Below are 27860 nucleotides of genomic sequence, written 5' to 3'. Positions count from 1 at the left end.
TTTCCATGTGCAATCTCATACAACACCGTGCCACATGAGTCAGAAAAAGTGGAGCTGCTCAGCTAAAGCAGGGAAGAGCCTGGAGCTACCGCCCACCCTTCCACCCCACCCCTCATCTCCCACTGCATAGCCTACTCCTCACAGCAGCCTGGACTCCAGCTTCATAGGGCACAGGGTAAAAACCAGTGCACTGGTTCAAGAGTGTAAAGAGTGATCATTAATTAAGCAAGATGCCCAACACACAAAATACATACAGATGCTCCCCTCTGAACACACAAGTAAAGGAAATGCTAGAGAACTGTGAGCCTCTCCTAGCAGGTAATGTTGCAAACAAGCAGGCTTGTGTAACAAAGCACACATGTACACAACGACGCAGCGATCCTGCAGTCCTCTATCACAATGTCACAAGGGTTATTTGCTGGGATGAGGGTCTGCAGTGGTAATCTTCCAAATAACATATATCTGGTTATCCTGGTAATAACTCTACCCAAGTCCATGATTCTGGTTCGTTCCTTTCACTTTTAAAGTTATTACATACAATATTCTTACAAGAGACTAAGTAAAGATGTAAATTCTCCCCAGTCATATTTAAATGTAAAGAAATCTTAATGAAAATCCCTAAGGGATTTTTTTTATTCAAACTTAACTTTAAAAATGATTGTAAAAAATTTTTAAATAAAAAAATAAAAATCATTGTACAGTTCATCTAGAATAGCAGCAAGATACATTTTTTAAAATATTAAATAATAATGGGAGCAGGGTAGATAAGGGCTTGATTTACAATAATGCTATGAAAAAAGAGATGAAATCATCAATGGAACAAAATAGAAATCCCTGAAACAAATCTAATCCACACAACTGACTAACAAGTGGCAGGGTGAGGGTGGGGGTGGGTCGGGGGAGGCAGATCCCTACCCCACAAACCTCACACACTACACCAAAAATAAAAGTCCATATAGATTACTATAAAATTTAAACTATAAAATTGAAACCATAAAAGTACTGGTGGAAAACAAATGGGTAATCATTTATATAACTATCTTTTGATAGGGAAAGACTTTAGGCATGATACTAATGACATAATCCATACAGGTAAAAGATATGACTACATAAACTTAAAAATATACATAAATAAGGACTACACAAAGTCTTTATTTAAAACTTTTTAGGGAAAATAAAAACTAAGATTAAAACTAATAAAGACCATTAACAGCTTAGAAGAAAAACAAAATCACTTTGAAAAAGTATTTGTAACCTAACAAAGGATCACTGTTCTTTATATATAGATTACCAATCATTAAGAAAAAATGATAATTGCCAAAGGAAAATAGGGCAAAGGCTATGAACAGGCTATTCATAAAACAAAGAGCTAATAAACACATAAAATACTCATATATATTTTTTAATCAAAGAGTTAACAAAAGAAACCCCCTTTTTTCACTTACCAAAATGACAAAAATTTCTAAAACAATACTTAGCATCAGAATGATTTGGAAAGCTGAAATGTTACCACTGTAGATGTGACTAAGTCATTTTCATTAAAAGAAAAAGGTATGTTAAGAGGGGAAAAAAATGATTCTCAACTTTTGGGAAAAAAATCCTACAATGATATTAAATTTGATGAGAAGCCTAAGATGTTGATAACTGCATCCTGAGTTGTTGCTAGGAACAGTAAGCTGGTTACCTGGAAGACAGCTTGCATCCCTGTAGCAGGTAGGCATTCAGGCTCCCAGTTGCCGCAAGTAACAGCCCCAGGTATGGAGGGGAAGGCTTCATCGGCCTAGAAGAAAACTCGGGATGGAACTGGACACCGACAAAATAGGGGTGATCTGAAATGAGAATAATCATGACACAATTGAAGCAGACAAATATGAGAATAGCTTTAAATGTCTTCTCATCTTTAAATAAGAAAACCCATTAAATGGTAAGATGATTATTTAACTTGTTACTGTCAGAGCCAGTTATTTTCATGATCCATCTTGGCAGTAGAATTCCAAGTTGCAAAACACATCTCACTAATGAGATCTAGTATTTTATTTGTGGAAGGTGTTAAGAGTGAGCAAAGTTAAGCAAAAGTTTTTTAATGGTAATTTGATCTGCTTTCCCCAAATCTGCCTGCTATCTGAAGGCCCTTCAGAGACTTACACTGCCTCCATTTCCATTGGGCCCAGGGCAGGCACCCCAAAATATGCCTCAATGGCATATTGATTAGTTTGAATTAAAGTTACTTAAGATAGAGCTGGTGCAAGAGGAATGCTCTGACCCTCCTCTCTGTCTCCCTGAAAGCAAGAAATAAATCTCCCTTGTGAAAGGTGCCCTCCCTGCATCTGGAGGTAGAAGAACACCCTTATCGCCAGAGATAGGGAATTTGGACAGAGAAGCCTATATAAACAAACCTTGTTAATTTAATTGACTACCCCAACCCCAACCCCAAACTCTGTTTAGATTCTTTACTAATTAAGCACCCAAAGCCTGATTCTTTGTCCTGTTAATTCCTCACAAATTTACTGCTTCTCTTTCTATAAAAGCAGCTTGCTTTGGCCACTTGTTAGGTCCCATTTGTATGAGACTTCAATGTGCACAAATTAAAATTTGCTTCTTTTTCTCCTGCTAATCTGCCTTGTGTCAATATTATTATTAGTCCAGCCACAAGAACTCAATTGGGGTAGAGAGGGGGAAAGGTCCCCTGCCTCAACACCCTGGTATCCTCATAGTTCAGGCTAACTCAAAGTCACTCTTTCTCTTAGATGGCTTCAGGCCATTTCCGACAAGGTCTCCTTTCCCAAGGGACAAGCCCCCAGGAAATGCAGCAGGTATAATTGCTTTTCTAGTCACAGCTTTGGGTTGAATATTAATCCCGGATAGCACCACGAAGTTGACCAGGCACTCGTATTTCAGCCTATGCCAATTTATCTCTCATGATGAAGAGTCTCTGAGTGATAAAAGGAGGGCCTTTCAACATGTTAATGGTGGTCATGGCCCAAAGTGGCGAGAGTTCAAGATATTTTTATTTTCTTTCTTATACTTCTCTGTATCGTGTGAATACTGTTCCTTTACAATGAACACATATTTGTTAGATTATCAGAGGGCAAATTAAGCTATTTCATATTGAGGGCTGTAAGAAGCCCCTATATAAGCAATTCAAGTTTTCCCAGATATAATGGGAACAGAAAGGTAGCTTTTCTCAGGTATCTGGAATTCCCTGCTTGGGAATAGTAAAAATGAATGGGCAACATTTCCAAATCTGGGTAGAAGTTTTCTAGGATTACAAATACCTTTCCCCAATCAGAACTCTCAAAAACTATGTTCACTCCCAGATTAGGAAGCAACTCCTAATTAGAGACTGGGCAACTCTCTAATCCCATAATTTCGATAGTAGAGTATGGTGGGTATGTATTCCTTACTTTAAAAATCATTTTCATTGCCATATATATATCAAACTGAAGATGAGAAAATGTGAGTTTTATAGGATGAAATAAATATAATTTCAAACCTTTCAGTGAGATGCTTTATCAAATGATCAAAAAACCGAGTATGGAATTCAAAATCACAAATTCCCATCACTTAACACTGGAGACCTAAAACTACTACTCAGTAGTGAGGAAATGATGATTGAACAGCAATATCCATTCTCCTAAGATTATCATTTAAAGCTTTGCTAAACAAAATGGTAGCCCCTGGCCACAGGTGATCATTTAAATTCATTTAAATTAACTGAGCACATTTCAAGTGTTAAATAAGCTACAAACAGCTAGTGGCTACCATACTGAATAGGGCAGAATATTACACCATTGCAGTAGGTTCAGCTCTGAATCCAGACAAATCCAGTGCAGAAATCCTCTACATCACAACTAGGAAGAAGCTTCCTTAAATTACAGGGACACTCGGGTATGAAAGATTGGTGAGAATGCCACCTTCTCCCAGGAACGTGCTCCCTCAAGAAAAGTAGAAGAGAAATCATCCACCCATAGAAAAGAAACTAAGCTTTAAACTGAAGATGTGATGAATCCTGCAGCACAGCATGTAGGGATGTCTTTGAAAGAAGGAGACAATAATTGTGTTTTTGTACCACTACAGCTGAGCAACGGATCACGTCATAGCCAGGGACAGAACATTCGAAAGAATGGATCATTGCTCTGAATCACTTTATCAAAAAGATCCCCTATGCTAATATGAGGAAAAAGACTAAACAGTCTTTAGTTTGATGATGTTCTATCAGTTAGATAAAATCTCTTTTAAATGAAGTTCTTAATTGCTTTGAAACAAATTCTGACATACTCATCTCAAGCTCTGTTGTTCCTTTCGGAACTCCTTTAGGAAGGTACCGATTCATGGATATGGTAAGGGTGGCTAAGATTAAAATCTTCTGGGAAATTTTTCTTAATAGAATGAATTCCCTAGTAGTCAGCTTTTTAAAAATTGCAAGGTTTTACAGTGGCTCTCATTTCCCTTCCAACCCACATGAAATTTGAAACTGTCAATGGGAAACTAAATCCTTGCAATGAAAGACACTTCCAAGTGTTTGCTGACAATAATGAGAGCCAGGAGAATTAAAGAGAAAAAGTACCTGAACAAAGTAAACAAACAGTAATAAGCTTAAGAAATTTGTCTGCCGTCCCACAAGGAAGACTTCAGAGACTTCAACACCAAACAGTGACCCACAGGATAAAAATGGTAAATCATGGGTACTTTCATCAGAAAGACTACAGGAAATATATCCTCATATTCTAATTTAAAATTTCAGGCATGGATTGATCATCTTAGGTGGAACGTTCATTGAAAACAAGAGGAGCAATAAAATGCCACAGAGGTAGGGGCAGAAGGAAGCTATGACCTGGCTTGGCTCCAGGTCCATCAGTGACCAGCTGGATGGCCCTGACAAGTGGCTTAACCTCCTTCCACTCCAGTCTCCTCTGTAAAGTGGGAATAACATCACCTGCCTTGTAAGTTACATAAGGCACATGGAGTCCCTAGCAAAGGGTCTAGTGAGAAGCACCCGGTGAGTGCATACTCAATGTCCATTGCTTTCCCTTTTTCTGGGTCCAGGAAACATGCTACTGCACTCAAAGAAGCCTTTCCCAACTTCAATTCTCCTCTCTGCTTGGGACTTCTGAGGTACCTGAACAGATGAGGGACAGAAAAGGAAAACGACACAAAAGGAATTGGAAGTAGAACAGTGACATTGGCTAAGATGGAAAAAGAAGTAGGAAAATTAGAAGAGTAAGTCGTCCAGGTTATCTGGAACCTAAAGCATACAGATTGGAGAGGAAGGCTCTAGAAAATTATGCTACCATTTTTAGAGTATCCTATACACACTAAGCGTTCAATACACAAGGGTGGTTTATCCAACAAATTACTGTCCCTCGCGCTGCAGTCATGAGCAGTGCAGTGAGGAGGAGACTGGGCCATTCTTCCTCAGAGGAAGGGGATTCTCAACAGTAGGCTGCCTGCCTTCCCCAGAGTGCCTAACTCAGAGGCTAGCAACAAGAGACGCCCCCGGCAGCACACAGTGATGGTTAAGGAACCATACACATTACTGGGAGGGCTGGTAGGCTTAAACACTACATCATTGTACAGGAGATTCACACTAATAGGCTCCAAAATGATTGGGATTATAAGTGGCCTGTTTTTTCATGCACTTTATATTTAGTGCATATGATTTATATTTTGTTGCATATCTATTCAAAGGAGAGAGGAAAAGAAAGAGAGCAAGGAAAATGGAGCTCAAGTTCTATCTTTGTATGCCTACTATTGACAAAAAGACATCAGCTCACCACAATCACCACAAAAATTTTCAAAAATGAAGTCTACTTACTTGCCAATTCAATGATTTCCATCCTCTCCCCATCGACGTCCTGACCTACAAAACTTAAGTCATTCTGCTCAAGTTGGTTGATCAGGTTAGGATTCACCTGGAAAAACAAGAAATTAAGTGTCTTTGGGCAAAAGAGCAATACAGACATAACAGCTTATGAAAATGTCTTCCATCAAACTGGGTAGGTTTTCCATTTTGGTGATGCTCTAAATAGTAGTTAATTTCTATATTCAAACCCCAAAGCCTATTTTTAAACTCAGGATGAACCTTAGAAATAGTCTAATTACAGCCACTAATTCTGGGAGGCCCACCTTCTATTGCCCAAAGATGAGTTTCAAAAAGTAGGACTGGGACTACATCAACCTAAACAGTTTCTGCACAGCAAAGGAAACCATCATCAAAACGAAAAAGGAAATCTACTAAATGGGAGAAGAAATTTGCAAATCATGTATCTTATAAGGGGTTAATATCCAAAATATATAAAGAACTCATACAGCTCAACACACACACACGAACAACCAAAAAAAAAAAACCCAGTTGAAAAATAGGCAAAGGATGTGAACATTTTTCCAAAGAGGACATACAGATGGCCAGCAGGTACATGAAAAGATGTTCAACGTTAGCAATTATCAGGAAAATGTAAATCAAAATCACAATGAGATATCACCTCACACCTATCAGAAAGGCTATTGCCAAAAAGACAAGGAATAACACATGTGGGAAACAATGTGGAAAAAAGTGCCACAGTGCTAGTGGGACTAAATTGGTACAGCCACTATGGAAGACAATATAGAGACTCCCCAAAAACTTAAGAATGGAACTACCACATGACCTAGCTATTCCACTTCTGGGTATTTATTTGAAGAATATGGAAACACTAATTCAAGAAAATATATACACACTATGTTCATTGTAGCATTAATTACAATAGCCAAGATATGGAAACAACCTAAGTGTCCATTGATGGATAAAGAAGATGTGACTGATTGATTGATTGATAGACAGATAAATAGAATACTACTCAGCCATAAAAAAAGAATTAAATCATGCCATTTGCAACAATATGGATGGACCTTTAGGGTATTATGCTAAGTGAAATAAATCAAAGAAAGACAAATATGACTTCACTCATATGTTGACTCCAAAACAAAACAAAACCAATGAACAAACAAAATAAAACAAAAACAACTCATAGATACAGAGAACAGATGAGCGGTGACCAGCAGGGTGTAGGCAAAATCAGTGAAAAGGGTCAACTGTGTGGTAATGCACAGTAACTAGACACATGGTGGTGATCACTCTGCAGTGTATACAGATGTTGAACTACAATGTTGTACACCTAACACTTACATAATAAAAAAAGTAGGACTGTGACACAGATATTCTGTCTTGAAACCTTGAGACTAGCTGTTTACAGCTGTCCCCATATTTGCTTCTTCCCCTGAGTCATATGTAATTAACTCTCTCTCCCCATATCACAAATCTGCTTGAGGACTGAAATAACCTTATTTCCTTGTGACTAAACCAAAAGCTTTCTTTATGTATAGTTACATAAATGCTCTAAAGAGAAGCTTGGAACAACTTTTCTACTAAAATATTGGTGACAGATGACAACTTGACTACCTGGCTCATGGCCCCTTCCCTCATTCACCTCATCAGGGGCCCTTTCCCAAACTTTACAGCCTCTCCTTCACAGAATGTGCTTTCTCATCGAAAATCTAAGTGGGGTCCCACCTCGTCTCAATCTTAACCCCATTTAGTTTTATTTTTAACATTAGGCTAGTTCTCATAATTTGTAATTATTTTTCCTTTTTAAACAACTTAATTGAGATATAATTCACATACTATACAACTGACCCACTGAAAGTATACAATTCAATAGTTTCTAGTGTATTTACAGAGACTTTCAACCAACATCATAATCAATCTAAAAATATACCCTACAGTCTCTCACCACCATCCCCCAACTCCCTTATCACTGCACACACCACAGTGGCACTACTGTAGTGACACTACTGGTAGCCTACTTGGCATTGATTCCCACCTGTCCTCCCTCAAAACAAAACCCTGGGCTTGTTCGGGTATCTACTCCACCCACACATGGCCCACAGGACGCCATCTCCCCCATTCTAGAAGTTGGTCCTAACTGGTCTAAGCCAAACATGGTAAATTCATTCCTCTTGGCAGATGAATGATGCAAGAACCCAGGCTTAAGTCTGGTTCAGCATTGCCCTGGCAATCGTTACTAGTTCACAAGTGGAGAGGTAATCTAAATTGACCCAATCAGACTGAAAAAAACTCTATGTCAAGGAGAGATGCATGTTGCCTTAGCTGCCACTGATGGCCATCTTACAAATGCCAGGGAGATCAGGCTAAGGAAAAGGCAGACGCACAGAAAAGGGTAGGGCCAAGAGCATCCCAGAGACAGCAGGAGCCCAGATTGTATCATGCCTGGGGCCTGTCCAGCCTCTGGACTAGCTGTGACCTAAGATAAATTTCCTTATTGTTTAGGCTGGTTTGAGTGACTTATGAGAGGAATTTTGATTCTTCGCAGTCAAAAGCATCATAATTGACGCACCAAGTAATCCCGGTACAGACAATCTGCATTTTGGGGAACCTATGCTTCTCGTGGGGCAATCTCAATAGTAACTACTCTTAATCATGTGACACTAAGCCTCATGCTCAATGCAACTTTCAAGAGGCTCACAAACCAAGAATCCATCATGTGATACCCAGAGATATATTCCTATCCCCAGAGGCATCTGATTGAGAAGATGCAAGTTCCCTTTTTCCAACCCTTCCAAAATAAAGTGCAGGAGGTTAAGGAGAAGGATGACAACTTTATCTTGGTCCAAGAGACAGCACTTAGGGTCACACAGAATCTTGAAATATCCCATGTGCAGATACTTAAAAATTTCGCCTTTGGAAAGCAAAAACCAGGGTCTCCTCGCCCCTACCTGCTTCCTCTGGGAAATCTGGTACCCGTCCCCGGAGCCCTGTGGATACCAGGCTGGACACCTTTTCCAAAGGCCTGCCTGTAATCACTGGGGTTCCTCGCACTAAGCATCTATATTCTTCAGTAATTCAGTGAGGAAGCCATACCTCATACCGATGTCTGTGTCTTTCTTCTATAAAAGGAACATCACCATAAAGTTTCCCTGTAAAGATACAAGAGTAAGATTAATATTAGAGTCAGCAGATTTGGAACCACATCCAGGGCATATGTGGTAGGGGGGAAATCTCTTTGATCTCTATCCATCTATCAGAAGCCTACAAAATGAACTAAACTCCAGATAGTAATCTAGATTTTCTTCTTATCCTGTAGGACAGGAGTAGCTTCTTTGAAACCCTGAAGCAATTCTCAAGGAAGCCATCACCAGGGCATCCAGGGAAGTCCACCATGGACTCCAGCAGATGTGTGCTTTTACACACCTGCCTGCCAGACTGAGAGCCCTAGTTAATGTCTGCACCATCACTTCTGTGCAGATTCACTACAGGGCTCATTTTACAAAAGAAGAAAATGAAATCAAAGGATTTGCCCAAAGCCCCGCCCCGCCGGCAGCCCAGTCCCATCTTGAGTCCAGTCCTCCTCACACCTGGCCCAATGTTTTCTCCACTACACCGGCCACCTCTGTTCTCACAGTGCTGGTCACATTGGTTTACATCCCACCTTAAAGATATGCCTATCCTTTGACTAAACTTTGACCTCGAAGAATTCACCCCCAAAAAACAGTGAGCTCCCTGGTGATGATGTTAATGACAGCTAGTATTGAAGGGATATGTTTTAGAAGAAAAATGGAAACAGTGGGGAAAACTCCGACATGCCACTGACAGGGGGTCATTCAAGACAGAACCTTTGTACTCGAACTATCAGTTCATAAAAATGAAAGGGAAAATGGAAAGTTAGAGCACAATAATGCCCAGTTGAAAAAAAAAAGTGGAAGCATTTGTATCATGAAGTTACCAAAAAAAGCAGCTGAAGATCTGGACCTGACTGAGAGGATCCTGACTCCACTATGACCTCTGATTTGGGGATTGACTTTTTTCCTCCTAGAGTCCAAAATCTCTCCTCCGCTTCCTTCATTACAATCGATGATGAAGCAGATGTAACACTAAAGCCTGCCAATATTAACAGAGATGGTGAGGAAATGGCAAAAATCTCCAAATTACGATATAAGGAATTACACTGAAGAATTTTATTTGAGTCACTGGGACTAGCAGGATATCGTGTGCACTGGTGAACCTGCAAGACTTCTGCCTGCTGCCTGGCTTAAGGCACCTTTGTGTTTGCTAAGATATCCCAGGGATGACAGGAAGTGAAGAGGTTGTAGTGACCCTGGAGCCAGACCACCTGGCTTTAAATTCCACCCTACCATTTAATGGATGTGTGGCCTAGGCGAATTACTTCACCTCTCTGCCTCAGCTTCCTCGTGTGTAAAATGGCAGTTATGATAGTCCCTGCTTCACAGGGTTGTTGCAAGGATGAAATAAATCAAAATACGTGAAGCACTTAAAACAGTAAGTAAACCATGTGATTGCTACTGTTATCTCTAGACTATGAAATCCAACCAGAAAGAATGGAAGCCAGAACATAAGCTCTACAAGGTAACAGACAAGGTAGGGAACTGTCCCCTCAATTCTTGAGACGAGCGTCAGGCACAGAAGCAGGGACTCAATACATATTTGTTTAATGAATGAAGCATCTATATGTATTATGTATGTGTGTGTGTGATATATATATATATATATATGTAGAAAGAGAAAGAATGTATACATGTATGTATACAGAACTTCGGAAAGGTTGTTTTGTGCACTCAATCTTTCTGAGTCACTTACAAATCTGTCAGGAATGAATTTATGAAGTTAATCCACTGCCATATCCATGAAAAAAGAGAAAAAATTAAAAATTCCTCTAAAAGTATCTGAGAATCAGCTCAGAATGTTACCAGGTGAAAACATCTTAAAAACAAAAGAAAACTAAGAATGTTCACTCCAGGGCCCCGGCATCAGGGATTCTGATTTGGATGCTCTCAGGAGAGTGCCCAGGCATGTGGGTTTTTTCAAAGCACTGAGTGAAACCGTGTGCATTCCTAGTTAGGAACCAGTGAGCCACACTGTCAATGGAAGTGCAGGAGGACAATCAATGACAAGCGAGATACTGGATGTTCCTAAGTGCAGACTATATCCAGGCATGGAGTGCAATGACCCTCAGTTACGGTAAGTATACCATGCTGTTAGGAGCATGTCTCTGGATGGATTTACTTAGTACACATGCCATGAGGTGAGCCTAGGCACAGGGGGACATCCTCAACAACAACAAAGTGATGTGGTCTTCCTTTCTGTCCTAGTCTTTTTGCAGACAAAATAAAATGCAACAGACATTAACTGCATATAAGCTTAATGTTCACTTAAGAAGCAAGTGGCAACAATGCTTTAGAGAAAGACAACTGATAAAGTCTTAGGACCTATAAAACACTCCCAATGTGGCAGCAAGACACCAACAAAGCATATAACAGGGGCATCAGAAACAAAACACTACCAAATCACACCGTCTCCTCTAATTCACTACTGGGTAGATTCTGTCTTGTATATAATATATATTTAACCCATTAACAATCCTGCCCACCCTCATCCTCATGTTAGTAATCCTAGCAACTGAGCCTGATTTGTTTCTCTCCCCTTTTCAGAGCCAAAAATTTTCCCCCAAAAAAGCTGTACAAGCTAAAAGGTGGAAGCAACCCGAATGTCCATGGACAGGTGAACGGATTTAAAAAAACAAAAGTGGTTGGGGCAGGGGGTGGGAAGAGATAGACTGGGATTTCATAATTGTAGAATAGATAAACAAGATTATACTGTGTAGCACAGGGAAATATATACAAGATCTTATGGTAGCTCACAGAGAAAAAAAATGTGACAATGAATATACACATGTTCATGTATAACTGAAAAATTGTGCTCTACACTGGAATTTGACACAACATTGTAAAATGATTATAAATCAATAAAAAAAAATTTTTAAAGTAGAACATTAAAAAAGTGGTATATACACACAATGGAATATTACGCAGCCTTAAAGAAACCCTGACACATACTACCACATGGATAAATCTTAAGGACCTTATGTTAAGTGAAGTAAGTCAGTCACAAAAAGCAAATACTGGATGACTCCATGTATATGAAGTACCCAGAGTAGTCAAATTCACACAAAGAGAAAATAGAATGGTGGTTTCCAGAGGCTGAGGGCAGAGGGAATGGGGAGTTGTTTTTTAATGTGTAAAAAGTTTTAGCTCTGCAAGATGAAAAAGTTCTAGAAATCAGTTATACAACAATGTGAATATACTTGACACTACTCAACTGTACACACAGAAATGGTTAAGATCATGAATTTTGTTATGTGTATTTTACCACAATTAAAATTTGAAAACGTAAAAGTTATACAGCCACATTCTGGCTCTCCGCCCACATCCCTCTTCCTCTGACTCACCTTTTATCCAAACCCCCATCCCTACCTTTTGCAACTCGGCTTTCATTCCTATTATTTCACTAAACTGCTCTCTAAAACCCAGCAGATCTGCCCTCAGCTGGGACCTGAGTAACGTCCCCTTCCCCCATCTATGACCTCTGCTCCTCTCTGTGCCCCTCTTGCCCCACTTACCTGATCTGCATCCTCAACGGGGGACCCCTGCCCAAGATCACACCCTCCCTTCCTCTCCCACTTCCACCCCCTCTGGATGCTGTCAGCCACACGCTACCACTCTGTACCTCCTGATCCTTGCCTTTCACCTGGGCTCCACATTTCCTATTTCCAGGCGCTAGAAGAAATCACCCATAGCATGTACAAAAGGTCAAATCACTACCTGATGGGCTTCGGTATCCCTTTCTCTTGGTAGAACTGCCTTGCTTTTGCACAAACGTCTTTTAATTCCTGCACTAGTGTCTTAATTTGACTCCCTTTTAAGACTGCCCAGAACCTTGCCCTGTGCTAATGAGGCATTATAGGAGCTGGAGCTCTCCACGTATGTGCAAGGATTTGCTGATGTTTGTCTAATTTAGACATCCTAAGAGGCTGTCCAGAGTGCAGATTTTTGGTGTACATGGCTTGCATAGTGTTGGTAGACAGACTGTGTTTTAAATTTTTAAATAAAAAGACACATTACTAAATGAAAGAAGCCAGTCTGAAAAGGCTACAAACTGTACGACTCCAACCAAATGACATTCTGGAAAAGGCACAGCTACAGAAACAATAAAAAGATCAAGGTTTCCAGGGGTTTGGGGAAAGGGAAGGAGGGAGGAATGAATAAATGGAGAAACAAGGAATTTTAGGGCAATGAAATTATTCTGTATGATACTATAGTGGTGGCTGCATGTCACTATGCATTTGTCAAAACCCATAGAATGTAAACTATGGACTTTGGTTGATAATAATGTGCCCATGTTGGTTCATCAATTGCACCAAATATGCCACACTGATGAGGGATGTTGAGGGTAGGGGAGTATATATGTGTGGGTGGGAAGGGCTATGTGGGAACTCTGTATTTTCTGCTCACTTCTGCTGTAAACCTGAAACTGCTCTAAAAAAAAAAAAAAGTCTATCAAAAAAAATAAATTAAATGAATAAATAAATCTAAAAAAAATTTCTAAATAAGTTGCCAACATTTAAAAATCAGGAGATATCTCATAAAACTGGATTTCCAGATCCTCTTAAAAATTTAGAAAACTGGCAACAGTGAGTCCACAGTTCTACATGCAAATCTCAGTTGGAGTGGTTACTCCTTTGGTGGGTAAAGGGCCTATCAATTTGCCCCAGTTCCCCACCACCACCCCTCCACGGCCTCCCTAACTCCGAGGCCCAGTGTAGCTGCCACAGATTGCTAAGCTTAAGCCACGGCATTTCTCACACATGGCCATCTGACTTGTTCCCATTCCCTACCTGGTCCCACTGGCCCAACTGCTCAGTCCAAGGTTGATTCAGTGCTTGCATCCCCCGTCAAATCAAGCACCAGGTTTTGACCGGCTTCTAGAAGCCAGGGGTGGGCTCTTCACTCCCTGCACCCCCAGCTCTCCTCCCACAAGACACTCCTCCTGAAACCCAGGGGATCCCTTTTTGATTAAGGTCCAGCCATTCAGTGGAGTGAGGTGGTCAAGAGTCTAGGCTCTGAGGGGGAGGGTATGGCTCAAGCGGTAGAGCACATGCTTAGCATGCACAAGGTCAATTCCCAGTACCTCCTCTAAAAATTAATAAATAAACCTAATTACCTCCCCCTTCTCCACCAAAAAAAAATTTTTTTAAAGAGTCTAGGCTCTGAAATCAGCTCAATGACTTTCTAACAAGTGACCTCACCTTGCTGCGATGCCTCTCTCTCGTGCAAAACATGGCTGGGTCCGAGGGGTGCTGAGAGGGATAACTGAAAAGATGTACATCATGTCCTAGGGACCAGGGCTTAGAAAGTGCACAGACCGGGCCGGCCACCATCTTTCTCCTCCGTTTTTTGCTTTTGGATTTTAGCATATCATTCTTTTAATTCTCAGAAAACATCTCATTTCTTTTAAGTATCTAAACTCTACCCCCTTCCCTAATTTTACTTTTCATGATTTGCTTTTATCTCAATTTTCTATTATGAAAATGCTTATGTTCTAGTTTAAAAATGCTAATCCTTGCCTTTAACTCTACACTGCAGTGCCACATTCTCTTCCATTGCTTGTACTTCCTCTCCTGATCCCCTCCAAATTAGTATTCTCGTCCCATTTTTAAATCTCTTTTCTTAGATTTTCTGTATTCTTCTGTTAGTCCATATTAGCAGATTGGGGAGCCTGGAAACCAGAAGAGAGGGGCTGGAGAGAACCTGCAATACAAAGGGGCTGCCTGCCCCCAACCCCTCGGCTCATCTCTCCGCCCCTCCCGCCACCCCACCCCTCACCCCATTCCTAACACAGGTCACTAGCTAAAGTTTACCCTGAGCTCTGAGAGAATCACAGGTCAATACAATAATCTTTCACATTCACAGTCCCAACACCACTCTTGAATAGTGCTTTTCTGGGCCAGGCACTGTTCTGAGGACCCACATGCAGAACTGTTTTAGCCTTCACAAGGCAGCAGCTTCTCTGATGTCCATTTTCCAGATGCAGAATGGACAGTCAGCAGCTACACTGCTGGTGACTGATAGCTGGGGCTGGAGAGGGCTCTGACGGGCAGTGTGGCTCAGGGGCTGGGCTGTCAACCACTCCCCAACTTCCTGTGAGTGAAAGGCTCAGGACAGAGCCAGTCCATTAAGGGGGACATAAATGCCATCTGTTGCTACAATTAAAGGAACTATGTCCCAGACCTGTGAGCCCCCATCTCCACAAATCCACTTTAGCAAATGGTTTCCGCAGCAAAAGGCAAGAAGCAGCAGGGGAGAGGGGGACCCTGCAGTGTGGGCTGTCCATGCAGAGGCGGGGAGACTGGCTGGCTGGCTCCCTCCTCTCCCGAGCACCACCCCACAACCTCCTCTGCTCCTTTCAAACTCCCCATCAGATCACAGTGGCACAAACTTTCCAAGTCCCTAAACCCCTGGCGACCTCTTTTCAAATGCTTTGCAAATCACCTCATTAACCCAGCCAAGGCTTTTTGTGTGATGTGGTTTTTATTCTTAAACTTCCTAACAATCTAATCACACCAGGAACTAGAAGTTGGTTTTCTCTATCAATGTTTTGAGAAGAGATAAGAAAGCAAAAACAATTTTTCTGGCCTGAAAATTTCTTCCCCTTATCCCGATTTCTTTCAGTTCTTTCAAACTCAATACCTTCCTAATTGGCCTCTTGCCTCTGTTCTCTCAGAACAAAGAACTTTATCTCTTATATAGTAAAGCAGAACCAAGCATTTCAGTCAAGTCCTTCTCCTTCTTATGAGGAAATACAGAGAAGGTCCTCAAGAGGAATTAAGTCTTTTCCCAAAGCATTCAATTTCCACCTGCCGCGTCCAGCCGGCTTCACTGGCCTCCTGTACCCCAGACTCCGCCACCCTGGCTGCTGGCTGGTGTCAGCCTGAAAAGCTCTCTCGGGCCTCCTCTGCCAGCTGATGTCTGCCTGGATCAAGTCTCACTGTCTCCGTGTCGTCTGCCCTGAGAATAAGGGTCATCTCAGAACTCTCAGAAGAAATCACCAGGACATTGTGCTGCATTCTCTACTGGACCAGAGAGCCCGACTCCCTCTGTCTCTAGCCACACCTCATTCTAGATTTCTTACTCTCCAAAGCACCCCATTTAAAACTTAACTGTTCTGCTTCAGATCCCCCTGCTTTTCAAAAGTCATCACATTGTTAGAGCAAGCAGATAGCTAGATATGAGCAGAGAAAAGGGGACACAGGCCAAATGGCAGGAATTGGGCAGAAAGGAGGGGCACAGGCCAAATGTGGGAAACCATACATCATAAACAACAGGGGTCCCTGGGCAGAGAAAGAAAAGCAAAATACTCTGGGTTGATAAGGGTCACACTTTTTGGGGTGTCCAGAGGCCTGGAGGCCAACAAACAGAGGTAGGAGAAGGCAGGAATCTCCAGTGTCCTAATTAAACCTTTTGCTCATTATGCCCTCGTTTCAATTAAAATTAGCCTTGCAGACTAGAAGTACCCATCATGCACCAATGCCATGACACTTTCGATCCAGACTAAATAAGGACAAAAATCCCTCCACCCCTCAGGAAGGTGGAGCTGGGATAAAAATCAGGGAATATGACCGCAAACCATTCCCTCTCCAACAAATATTCCGCCCATTGATTTTTATACTCTACGTAACCAACTTGCCAAAAAAACTCAGGGCAGCTGCTCACCTGAGCCTGCCCGCTCTTCCCTTGAGAGTGTACCATCTCTCCCCCAATAAACCCTCACTTTACTTTCTTAACTTCTGCATCTTGTCTCTGAATTCTTTCTGGGACGGGACAAGAACCTAGATACTGGCTACATCTACCTCAACAAATAAGTTAATCAACCAACTAATGGTATCACTATAAGGAGACAGCTCCTACCATCTACATGCCCAGAGAAAATGTGTTTTTTAAACTGAGGGATAATTTACAAGCAATAAAACAAACAGATCTGAAGTGTCTGACAGGCTTAAGAATCCTAAAATGTGTGTCTAAAGAGTTACCTTTTGGAGAGAGATTGTAGTTGGGGGCTGTGGAGCCAGGGCCATGTGGTCCAGTAGGAGGAGACTAGGAACAATGGGAGAAGAGCAGCCGGGCAGGGGGGAGCAGCCAGGACGGTTCCCTCACCCACCGAAGGACAGTGAGCTGTTTCACCTCCAGGCCCTCCGCTCCCTCAGGTGAACAATACAGAAGTTGGATCAAATCGCTTCTGAAAGCCCTCTTGCTCTTATTCTGTCACTAAACAGGATATTCAGACAGGCAAGTGAACAAGTGGGGAAGTGTCCTTGAATGCTCCTGAGGAGGGTAGCAGCCTTGCCGCCTGGCCTTGTGCTTCATTCAGCCTGTGCTTCTTTTGTTCAGACAGGGGTACTGCAAGCCATGGCAACCCCAAGGCAAAACAGGATTCCCGACTGTCTTCGTTCAGTCCGCGAACTAAGAATGGTTTTTACATTTTCAAATGGTTGGAAAAACCAAAAGATGAATAATATTTCATGATGCATGAAAATGACATGAAATTCACATTTCGGTGTCCACAGCCATGCTCATTCATTTACATATTTGTCTACTCCTGCTTCCATACTACAACACAGAGCTGAGTAGATGTATCAAAGACCATTTGACCCCAAAGTTGAAAATACTTCCTCTCTGACCCTTTACAGAAAAAGCTTACCAAGCCTTACTTTAGACCATTTAGGCAATAGAATTTGGGCAGGTACATCTTCCCATGTTTAAGTGCTGCTGGAGACTTCAGACATGGGCGGTATACACAGAAGTAAATTAGCATCTGGGGAAGGGGGAACTTTCCACTTTGTAGAAATGAAAAGAAATGCAAATTAAAGTATAATAGTACAAGGCCCTTTTTGTTCTTGCTAAGAGAGCAAGTAGAAAAATAATAAAAACACTAGCAAAAAGACTAGAGAAAGCAAGAACCCAACAGTAAATGTCATTATGAACTGGTTCACCTCTTCTTTCAAACAATCTGGCAGAAATATCAGTCATGAAAGTGTTCATACCCTTTGACCTAAAAGTCTGATTCCTAGAAATCTATCCTAAGGAAACAATCAAAAGAACAAAAGAGCACCGTGTCAAGATATTTACACTAGCATTTTTCTAACAAAATGCCAGAAACAACCTGAAATGTTTAACAATAGGAAATGAATCAGTATATTACAGTTCCTTAACTCAACTAAATGTATGTTAAATAATAGACAAATAAATGAAAAAGTTTCCTATAATAGCAGACTATATAAAAACTGAGCACGATAAATAAAAGTTTGGGAAAGACCGTGAATATGCAATTAATACTTGGGTGAAGGGTCAGAGAAATGCAGTTTCAAAAAAATATATTATTTCTAAAGACCTTAGAACCAGCACTGGCAATTCCTCACACACTGTCATTAGTCCTTTAATAAGAAAAAGCCTCTGTAGACCAAGACAACACACACATACAGAATGCAGGATAGGAGTAGGTCTCTGGGAACACATTTCCTATAAACAGAGCAAATGATTAGTACCATGTACTTTTGTCCAAATAAATTTATACCTATAATCTCCACTTTAGAAAACTCAAGGTCGACTCACTAAGCTGTATATACTAAATATGTACAGCTTTTTGTATGTCAATCTTACCTCAATAAAATGATTTTTAAAAAAGAAAAAAATTTAAAAAAAAGAAAGAAATCAAATTCATAGTTTTCATAACCCTTAAGGAATTAATGAGTGACTAAGAAAAAAAGAAATGGTCTTGATGAATATAAAAATTAGAATCACTTTAGTAATCCAGCCATTTTTGTCTATCAATATCTTTAGGCTTTGGTCCTATTTCAAAGTATTCTCTTTTACTAAAAAATCTCTTTACCTTTCTGTTTTTCCATTTAATTCAGAACATTACAATCACTAGCCTATAAATCAAATTTAAATAAAGAATGAATAGCATCAAAATGCTTTCTATCAAAAGTATAAATTATTTTCACAGGCAATGTAGGCAAATGTATTTTGTTCCTACCATTCTTGAAGAAATGTGCTGACTAGAGGGGGGAAAAGCCTACAAAATAAATGGGCTGACTAGAGAAAAAAAAATCCTTGGAAAGAAATATGCCGCTTGGTTTAAAAGAAAGCTCCTACAAAAGAAATATGCCAACTGGGGGAAAAAAACACAAAACACTATGGTGCTACTTGTTTTTATATTTTCATGACACTCAACAGAGCCATGCACAATGGTCATATATTTATCTCGTCTCCAACAAAACTTTCTGGACTCCTGTTGAAGGACTTGCACAGGTGGGAGGGAAAGCCGTGTACCTCCTCGGGACCACAGGCTCATCTACTCACATGCCTTATGCAAACTATGAAGCACAATTTAAATTTAAGGCAGGACAGGAAGATGACTGGATAACCATCAACAGATAACTGGATAAATAAACGTGGTCTGTCCATACAATGAAATATTTCTCAGCCATAAAAAGAAATGACGTACTAACACAGGCTACGATGCACATATACCTTGAAACATACTAAATGAAAGAAGCCAAACACAAAATGCCACAGATCGTACAGTTCCATTTATAGGAAATATCCAGAACAGGTAAATCTATAGATACTGTAAACAGATTAATAGCCTTAGGGCTGGAGAAGGGGGTGGTGAGAGCTAAAGGGAACAGGGTTTCTTCTTGAGGTGATAAAAATGTTCAAAACTCAACTGTGATGATAGTTGCACAGCTCTGTGAATAAAATAAAAAAGTGGATTGTACACTTTTAACAGATGAATTGTATGGTATGTAAGTTATATCTCAATAAAGCTGTTAAAAAGTTTTTGTCAGGGCAGGCAAAAAATGTTAGGCAACAATCTTTGGTGTTGTGTTAAAGATTCATAAAAATCATCAACATTACTTTTATGTCTGCTGTAAAGAAAAACAAACTTATGTCAATCTTATTTCCATCAAGACAGATCCAATTTTTAAATATACTGAACACAGCGCTCTTTTTAAAAAGCTTAGCATGATTATAACTCAATCTTATAAAGCAGATACTATTTTAAAAGATGAAATGTCTCACTAACCATTTTTTGCCACTTAGGCCACTATTTGAACAAAGTTTCAAAGTATTTGAAAACATCCAAAAGCCAAAGAATTGCTGCCAATATACACAAAGAGAAAAAAGGGTTTTATTCTCAAAGAAAAAAGTCACTTACAGAACAATGGCTTCTCAGTCAGAGAAAGCAGGGAAATGTGTGCACTTTGAAACTCTTCCTTTTTAAATTTCTTTCTTGCTAGGAAGCTTTACATTCCTTAGAAGCTGTTTATCAGCCTTTTCAAAGGAGAAACTCATATTTCTATAATCTTCTTCGAGTTAAGAAGGCATTTTTCGGGGAGGGTACAGCTCAGTGGTAGAGTGTGTGCTTAGCATGCATGAGGTCCTGGGTTCAATTCCCAGTACCTCCATTAAATAAATACATAAATACATAAATACATAGATAGATAGATAGATAGATAGATAGATAGATAGATAGATAGATAGATAGATAGATAGATAGATAACCAACCCTAATTACCACCCCCTCAAAAAAGGAGGCACTTTTTGAATACATTCTTATAATTTCACAGGAATGATGCTGGATGCCCCCAATACCTGGGTTCTCTCCTTGCATCTGGCTCTGGTAGCACCTGCAAGTCCCCCAGCACCACACTCTTTCCACTAGTTTTAAGGCCCTGGGAGGGAGTAGCTGGCATTTGTCCTGGTCGCTAGTGTATCTGCAGAATCGAGTACAGTGCACGTAGCACAGAGGAGGCACTCACATATATTTATTAAATTGAATTCAGGGCTTTGGGAGTATTTTTTACATTAAGTTATTCTAATATCATGTTAACCTATGGGGAGGAAGTTCCACAGAAATTAGAATAACCTCATTGGGAGTAGATCAGCAAATATCAGACAGTGAATCACATCATATTTTCCTCTCCCCATGCTGGAGCTACTGGAGGAAGAGAGAAACAGACTTCTGGGACATAACCAACCCCTCCTGAAGAAGTTCAGAAGTTAGTGGCTAAAACCAGTCAGACATGAAACTAACAGGGAGCTGTTTTCAATGGAGTGGAGAGAACAGTGGAGTCCAAAGAAGTGAGCTGGAATCAGGGCCCTCTCAGTGCAGCGTCATCTCCGGGCACATCAGGAAAGCACAAAGCAGCCCACTGGCTAGGGTGTGATGGAGAGCAAATGAGAAGGGGCATCCACATGTGTTCCACCAACCTTTCCAGGGAGAGGGATGGCGAAGCAGGAGGACCGGTGAAGGCAGAGGGAGATAGGTGAGAGGGAGGGGCCGCTGGCAGGGATAGGGAGAGCTGGACCGGGTGAGTGAATCGCAAGAGGGCTGTGGCTGCACACAGCCGTGCGAAGGACGCCCGACATATTATAGAACAAACAATCTGAGAAACTTACTTAATATTGAATTTTCAGTTTTGAAAACAGTTCTTCTTATTCCCAGCCTCATTGTTCCTCCCAAATTGCCAGGGTTGTGCTCAGGCATGTCAATCACCTTAGAAAACAAAACAAGTCCAGTTTTGCCATCTTGTAAAATTGTAACTTCCCAAATTTTAAGCTTTACTTTTAGAGGAATGCTCACTGGGTAAAGGTGTTCCCTGAACAAAATCAGATCATGCCTTCCAATGTTCCTGCTCAAATACGGTCAGGCTTTCATACAATCCTCACAGTGCGCTGCTCATCTTTCATTCAAATTACATGTAAAAAGTTTATCAGGAGCATCTTTATGATCTTCCTCCCATCATTACTCAAAGTGTCAGCTCCAGGCAATGTTTCCACTTCAAGTTCTGGCCTTCTGGGGCCTTCTGGAGCTTTCTGGGCTTTCCACTTTGGTCTTCACAACCGTCAAAATAACCCTCTTCTGCTGTCCACTTCATTCCCTAAAGATTTTCTGTAAGTAAGTTTGTCAATTTTGGGAAAGTATACCAAAAGTATAGTTGTCCCTCGGTATCCAGGGGGGACTGGTTCCAGGTGCCCTGTGGCTACCAAAATCTTCAGATGCTCAAGTCCCTTATATAAAATGGTGTAGAACAGTCAGGCGTCAGTATCTGCAGATGCCAAACCCATGGATGGAGGGCGGACTGTACTTACTTGTAGAAAATCATTTATAAGGATTCCTTTTTTTAAAAAAGTAGTATCATCCATTCTAGCACATTCCATAGGTCAGAGACCTAAGCCCCACCCTGGACTTCTCCCTCTCCCTCATCCCTCTCATCCAATGTGTCAAGTCCTATCCATTTACCCGCTCCAGACTTCCCACATCCATCCACAGCTCCAACCACCCACCAAACCGCAGCCCCTCACCTAGGCTGTGGCCAGAGCTTACTGACTGGCAGCCCCACACTCACACGGCCCCCATCCACCCTGTGGTCATTTCTCCTGCTTGAAATCCTTGACTGTGTGGTACTGGCCCAGCCTAGCCCTGCAGCCTCACTTCCCATGTCTTGCCCCTCACACCCCAAGCTCTGATCACTGAACCTTCCTTCAGTTCCTCAAAGTGTATCTTCTTTCTCCCCACCATTGGGACTCTGCACATCTCCCACTCTCCAACTCTCTGTTTCTAAATTACACCATCCTTAACCTTAAGATCTTAGCTCAACTATCCAATATGAGATTCTCCAGGAGCTGATATTCCCAGGCACCATAGCCTAGCCAAGGTCCTCTACAAACGCCCTCCCCATCACTGGCCTCCTCACTCTGCGTAGAGTGCTTTGTGTACTAGACTGGAAATCTCCGAGAACTGGGGCAGTGTTGCTTTTCCTTACCATCACGTTCCCAGCCCCTAGCACACATGAAACTGGCTTATGGTATGCACTGAGTCAGTGTATGGACAAGTGAATGCACTCAGATCAAATAATTTCAGATTTATGAAACTATTTTTATAAACAATGGAATGATAAACACAAAATTCAAGAAAGTGATTTCATCTAAACAGAGTGATGTAATGGAGAGGACCTACAGGTAGCTGTAAGCTACTGGTAACCTCTGGTTCTTGAACTGAGTAGGATGTAGTTAAGTTTTCATACAATATAATACAGTGGTTTACAACTTACCTGCGTTTTACACATTATCTTTTGCTTGTAATAATTATTATACTAGGTTAAAACGTAAAGCAAAAAAACCTGAATAGTCATAATAATTTCAAATTTGAAAATAAAATAAAATATATTTATACGGTTAAATAAATAATTTCAGATTTATCCTTAAAGTATTTAGATAAAGATCTATATTCATAGAAATGCAGAAATACATACGTTTTTATGAAAAGCCTGTTCTTGTTAGTCAGTAGTCTGTTTTCTCAGTTCTGTTCACTACAGTCTCATGGGGTTTTTCTTCCTAACTTACAGTTGGGAGAGTTAACCTGTTCTAATGGAGTTGCTTGTTTCCTCCCATAAAACCTTTCTTTCCCTTTTTTCCCCATACCCTAACTGCTACATATTGTGCTACAGAAATCCTTGACAACTGGAATTTTCCAAGAACTTGTCTGATCTTATCAGTGCCCCAGAAGAACTTTCTAAGCCATTTGAACCCTGTGGCCCCAGTACACTTTAAGAGTCACTGAAGGGCAGGAGTGGAGAAAAAAACTTGACTATACCCCTTGTTAGATGGAGTGCTCAGTTCTGAAGTGCTCTTGGCCTTGGCACGTCTTCCCTATCTGCTCTGGTTGGCTAATGACGGTTAGAAGTACTACGGGAGCGGAGTGAGACAGGGCACCCACCTCCAGTTCACAAACCTGAGATGCTTATAAATGCCCAACCCCTTATGGATTTTCTAGGAAAGGGCAGATAAGACTCCACTACCTGCCACAGACTCAGAAGAAGTCCTAGGTTTCTGCACAGCCTCAATTTCCACTTCAGTTTAAGACAGCCTAAACCACAGCAACAAACTCGCCCTGGTTTCTTCTTCTAATTGTACAGTGCTGCTTCAGCCCCCTTACTCACTACACAGGAAGAGGCTCTTAATCTACTTTGTTCAGTTATCAGTATGTTTGGAATTCAAGGAATATTCTGCTATGAGCCATTAAGAATGGAGTCCAATGACCCAACTAAGAACAGTAACTGCCTTACTGCTTACTTGGGATGAACCCAACAAACACACGACTAGAAAATATTTCCAAAAGGCAAATGCAGTGGGCACAGGGTTGCTTAAGAGTCTTTTTTGTTTTGTTTTGTTTTGTTTGTTGAGGGAGGGAATTAGGTTTATTTAATTTTTATTTTAATGGAGGGACTGGGGATTGATCCCAGGACCTCGTGCCTTCTGAGCACATGCTCTACCACTGAGCTCTACCCTCTCCTCTGCCTAAGGGTCTTAAATACTCCCACAACATGGGGGGAAGAATAAAAATTCCTTAAAGAGCAATATGAGAATATTATTTAGGAGCAGGGAGGTAACGACCAGGAGAAATAGCTAGAAGAGTTGAGGGTGAGGATTACTGAATTCTTTCATTATAGGACTTTTGGAAATGTTGACTTTTCCAACTTTGAACATGGTATTACTTTAATGAAAAGACAAATTTCAGGCCCAAATAGTGAAATGTATTATGTAGGCCCTGCACTAGGATATTAGTTCACATTATCCCTGCTGTTTTCTGAAGTAATAAACACGACCTTCTCCTGAAATGATTGCACAGGAAGAAATCCCAAGGTGTAACATCCATGGCAATCCTCTGATTACAACATAGAAACCACTGGAGAGGCAAAGAACATGTGAGCAAAAAGATGAGGGAGCAGACAGAAGTAGCTTTTCAGCTCTGAATGATGCTCTGAACGGCAGTGAAAGGAGAAAAGTACCATGAGAACTGAGAGGAGAGTTGCTACTCTCTCTGGTCTGCCTTAGGAGGCCTCATCCGGGCATGCCCAGCACGCACTCAGGAGAAGGACGTCCAGGCCAGGCACCAGCTGGTGGGCCCCCAACACAGGACAGCTGGGGATGGCAGAAAACGCAGTGCATTTCTGGCCATGCATGGGCCCACCAGCCACCTTGCAGAGTTATCAGGCCATCCTACCAGCTCTAAAGATAACAGTAGGGTTGCCTCTCGGGTTATAAGTGACCTGATTCATCAACAAAATTCAGGAAAACATCTATGTGTCTGGCATTCCTTCCGCAAAAAGCCTGACAGACAGGAGAATGTCACAGTTTCAAAATATCTATCATTACTGGGGTGGTTAAAGAAAAGAACCTCAAATATGCTTTTGTTTTACTCTCAACATTTCCAAAATCCCCTTGACTTTGCATCTAAGAAGAAAATGCCTCATAGCAAAAGGATCACCTAGGCCCATTCTGGTTTGGCCTAAATACCAGCTGTCATCTGATTCCCCACTATAGCTCTGGCCTTCCTTGGAACCGAGCCATAGAGCATAAGAAAAATAAAAAAAGATCAATAAGTAATGAATATTGGTGGTAATAAAGCTTTAGGAGATGTAAAACTACCACATAAGGATAGACATGGCCTTAATTAACCTTTACCAGAGTTTCTGCAGCCCATGATAAAAGTGTAATGAGTTCAAGACAGCTGGCATCCCGGGTGCCTTAAACAACAAAGTCTAGGGAAGTGAGGTGCTCTTATTAAAGATGAGATTCCCAAACGGGAAGAGTGCAGGAGAGAGTGTAAGCCTTCTGACTTACCTGACAGAGCACCGCTTAGGCCAGATTCCCTCATGTCCCCTGCCTTTGGACATTTCATCTGGGGACACTGGGGGAGCCAACTCCCCAGTAGATCGTTTCCAATCTCTTAAGCAACACAAACAGTGATTCTCTCAGACTTTCTAGTATATTCCTCAAGTATTCTTTACATAGATTTTGCCAACCCAGTCCTTTCCTGCTGTCCACTAGGTTTTCCTGTTCTTTTTTCTTTTTCCAAGCCTGCTTCCGATTTGGATTCTCCAAGAGTCATCATCAAGGTTCATAAAGTATGAACCAATTTTCTATCAATATTCTGTTTCCAAATGCGACAGCAGCCTCCACCAATGCAGATCAAAGCTAAGCTCTTTCATGGGACATGCAGGTTCTACCTCATTCAAGAACCATCTATGCTCTCCCCATAGATCCTCACCTATGATTTCTACTGCAGCTAGACAGGTCCACTGCCGACGGCGCCTCTGTCCCCCTCCCCATGATCCCACTACACACATATCCCTTTTCACTGCATTTCCTAAGATGCCTTCTCCCCACCTTCCCAGATGGGCTCATGCTTTAGGGGCACCCCCAGTTCTCCTTATTACCACAGAATTAATATCACTGTGATGCTCACTCTACTGAACAAATAACTGACACACTGTTTATTCATTTTCAATTAGTTGTAGGCTAAATAATGGCCCCTCAAAGTTGCTCTAGTCCCCAGAACCTGTGAATATGTTACCTTCTATGGCAAAAGGGACTTTGCAGATCTGACTAAATTAAGGTTCCTAAGATGGGAAGATAATCCAGGGTTATCTGGGTGGGCCCAGTTTCACCACAGGGTCTTCATTAAGAAGAAGCAGGAGGGTCAGAATCACAGATGGAAATATGACAATGAAGCAGAGGTCAGGAGGGGAGGAGTGGGGACTGGAAGAGGCCAACTTGCTGGCCCTGAAGATGGAGGAAGGAGCCATGAGCAGTCAGTCTCTAGAAGCTGGAAAAGGTAAAGAAACAGACTCCCCCTAGGGCCTCCAGAAGGGATGCAGCCCTGCCCACCCACTTCTGAGCTCCAGGCCTGTAAGAAAATTAATTAGTCACTAAATTGGTGTAATCTGTTACAGCAGAGACAGGAAACTAATACAGTCCTTTATCGTATACAAATTTAACCTCCTCCATCATTTCGTCAGGTACCTCCTCTCAGAAACTAAAGTGTGGGCTCAACTCAAATGACTAGATCTTCTCTGTCGCCACCAGAGCTCAGCACAGTGTCAGGTTCCGAGTAAGTGCTCCATCATTAAAGTCCCCTGGACTTTATAATCAAAAACTAACAGAGACCACTAAGGGCCTGGCCGGTGGGCCTAAGACCAAGTTGGGGGAGGGAAGAGGAGGGGCAGCAGCCGGCTCTGAGGCCAAGGATCGCTGTGCCCAACCCCACCTCTCACCTGACACAGGGCCATCACTTCCCTTCCCATCTTCCCAACCTGCAGCATCAGGGCAGCAGGCGATGGAATCTATAAGACTGAAAGCATTGAGCTGTCCTAGAAATACGTATCTATCCTCTAGTCTTTTAAATTTGTTTTTTCCACCAGTGGAAGAAGGCCTACGTTACTTCCATCAGGAAAAGAAACACCCTCACACCTTCAAGTGTGATCATGACACTTAAGTCTAAGTCTTCCCTCTGGGCCTCACACTGACAGTGACCTGCTCTCCTCACAGAGGCCCTACTCCTGGGAGGGGGCAGGTGGCATGGTGGCTGAGGGCGCAGGCTGGTCCTGGACTTGAATCCCAGCTCTGCCAGGCCCCAGCAATGTGACCTGGAACAGGTCAGTGACCAGCTCTGTAGACTGGAGGTAACCGCAGCACGCACTTCACAAGGGGTGCCGTGAGAGTTTCTGGAGGGAACAGCTGGGGTGTGGGGGCAGCACACAGCCCAGGGTAAAAAGCAGCTCTCAGCAGGCGCAGGCTATGATCAGGAGGCATCGGCGAACTCAAGCACCCAGGGCCAGCATAGGCAGGCCCCAAGCCAGGGCAGAGGCTGCAAGTGGAAAGTCTCACCCAAACTGCAGGGTCAAAGACAACACAAACCCACAGACAGCATTTCACACCCATCTTGTTGGCAGGGCCTGGGTGCTGGCACTGCCTCCTCTTCCCAAGGTGCTTTTCAAGGCACTTGCTGCTGTGGACTTCGAATAACCTGGCTATGGAGGCTGGTGACACCCAAGCTCATGAAATAAGTCACTCTTGGCTTTCCCAGGAAAAACTGAAGTCTGTCC

At 41.8% G+C, this 27860-nt stretch overlaps 1 protein-coding gene across 3 annotated transcripts in view; it reads right to left on the bottom strand.

Annotated features, from left to right (window-relative positions):
* Nucleotides 1-27860, bottom strand: part of CTPS2 (CTP synthase 2) — a 95864-nt gene that overhangs the window by 11424 nt on the left and 56580 nt on the right. For all 3 annotated transcript variants that reach the window (XM_031445831.2, XM_031445830.2, XM_064483379.1), the window contains 4 exons: nt 21370-21466; nt 8918-8973; nt 5816-5912; nt 1685-1829 (listed from right to left, as the gene is read on the bottom strand). In XM_031445831.2, coding sequence (XP_031301691.1) covers nt 1685-1829; nt 5816-5912; nt 8918-8973; nt 21370-21466 — 395 coding nt within the window. The remainder of the gene's footprint in view (nt 1-1684; nt 1830-5815; nt 5913-8917; nt 8974-21369; nt 21467-27860) is intronic.

Source organism: Camelus dromedarius, chromosome X (genome assembly GCF_036321535.1).
Source record: "Camelus dromedarius isolate mCamDro1 chromosome X, mCamDro1.pat, whole genome shotgun sequence".
In the NCBI taxonomy this organism is placed as follows: domain Eukaryota; kingdom Metazoa; phylum Chordata; class Mammalia; order Artiodactyla; family Camelidae; genus Camelus; species Camelus dromedarius.
This window is presented reverse-complemented; position numbering and strand designations above follow the sequence as displayed.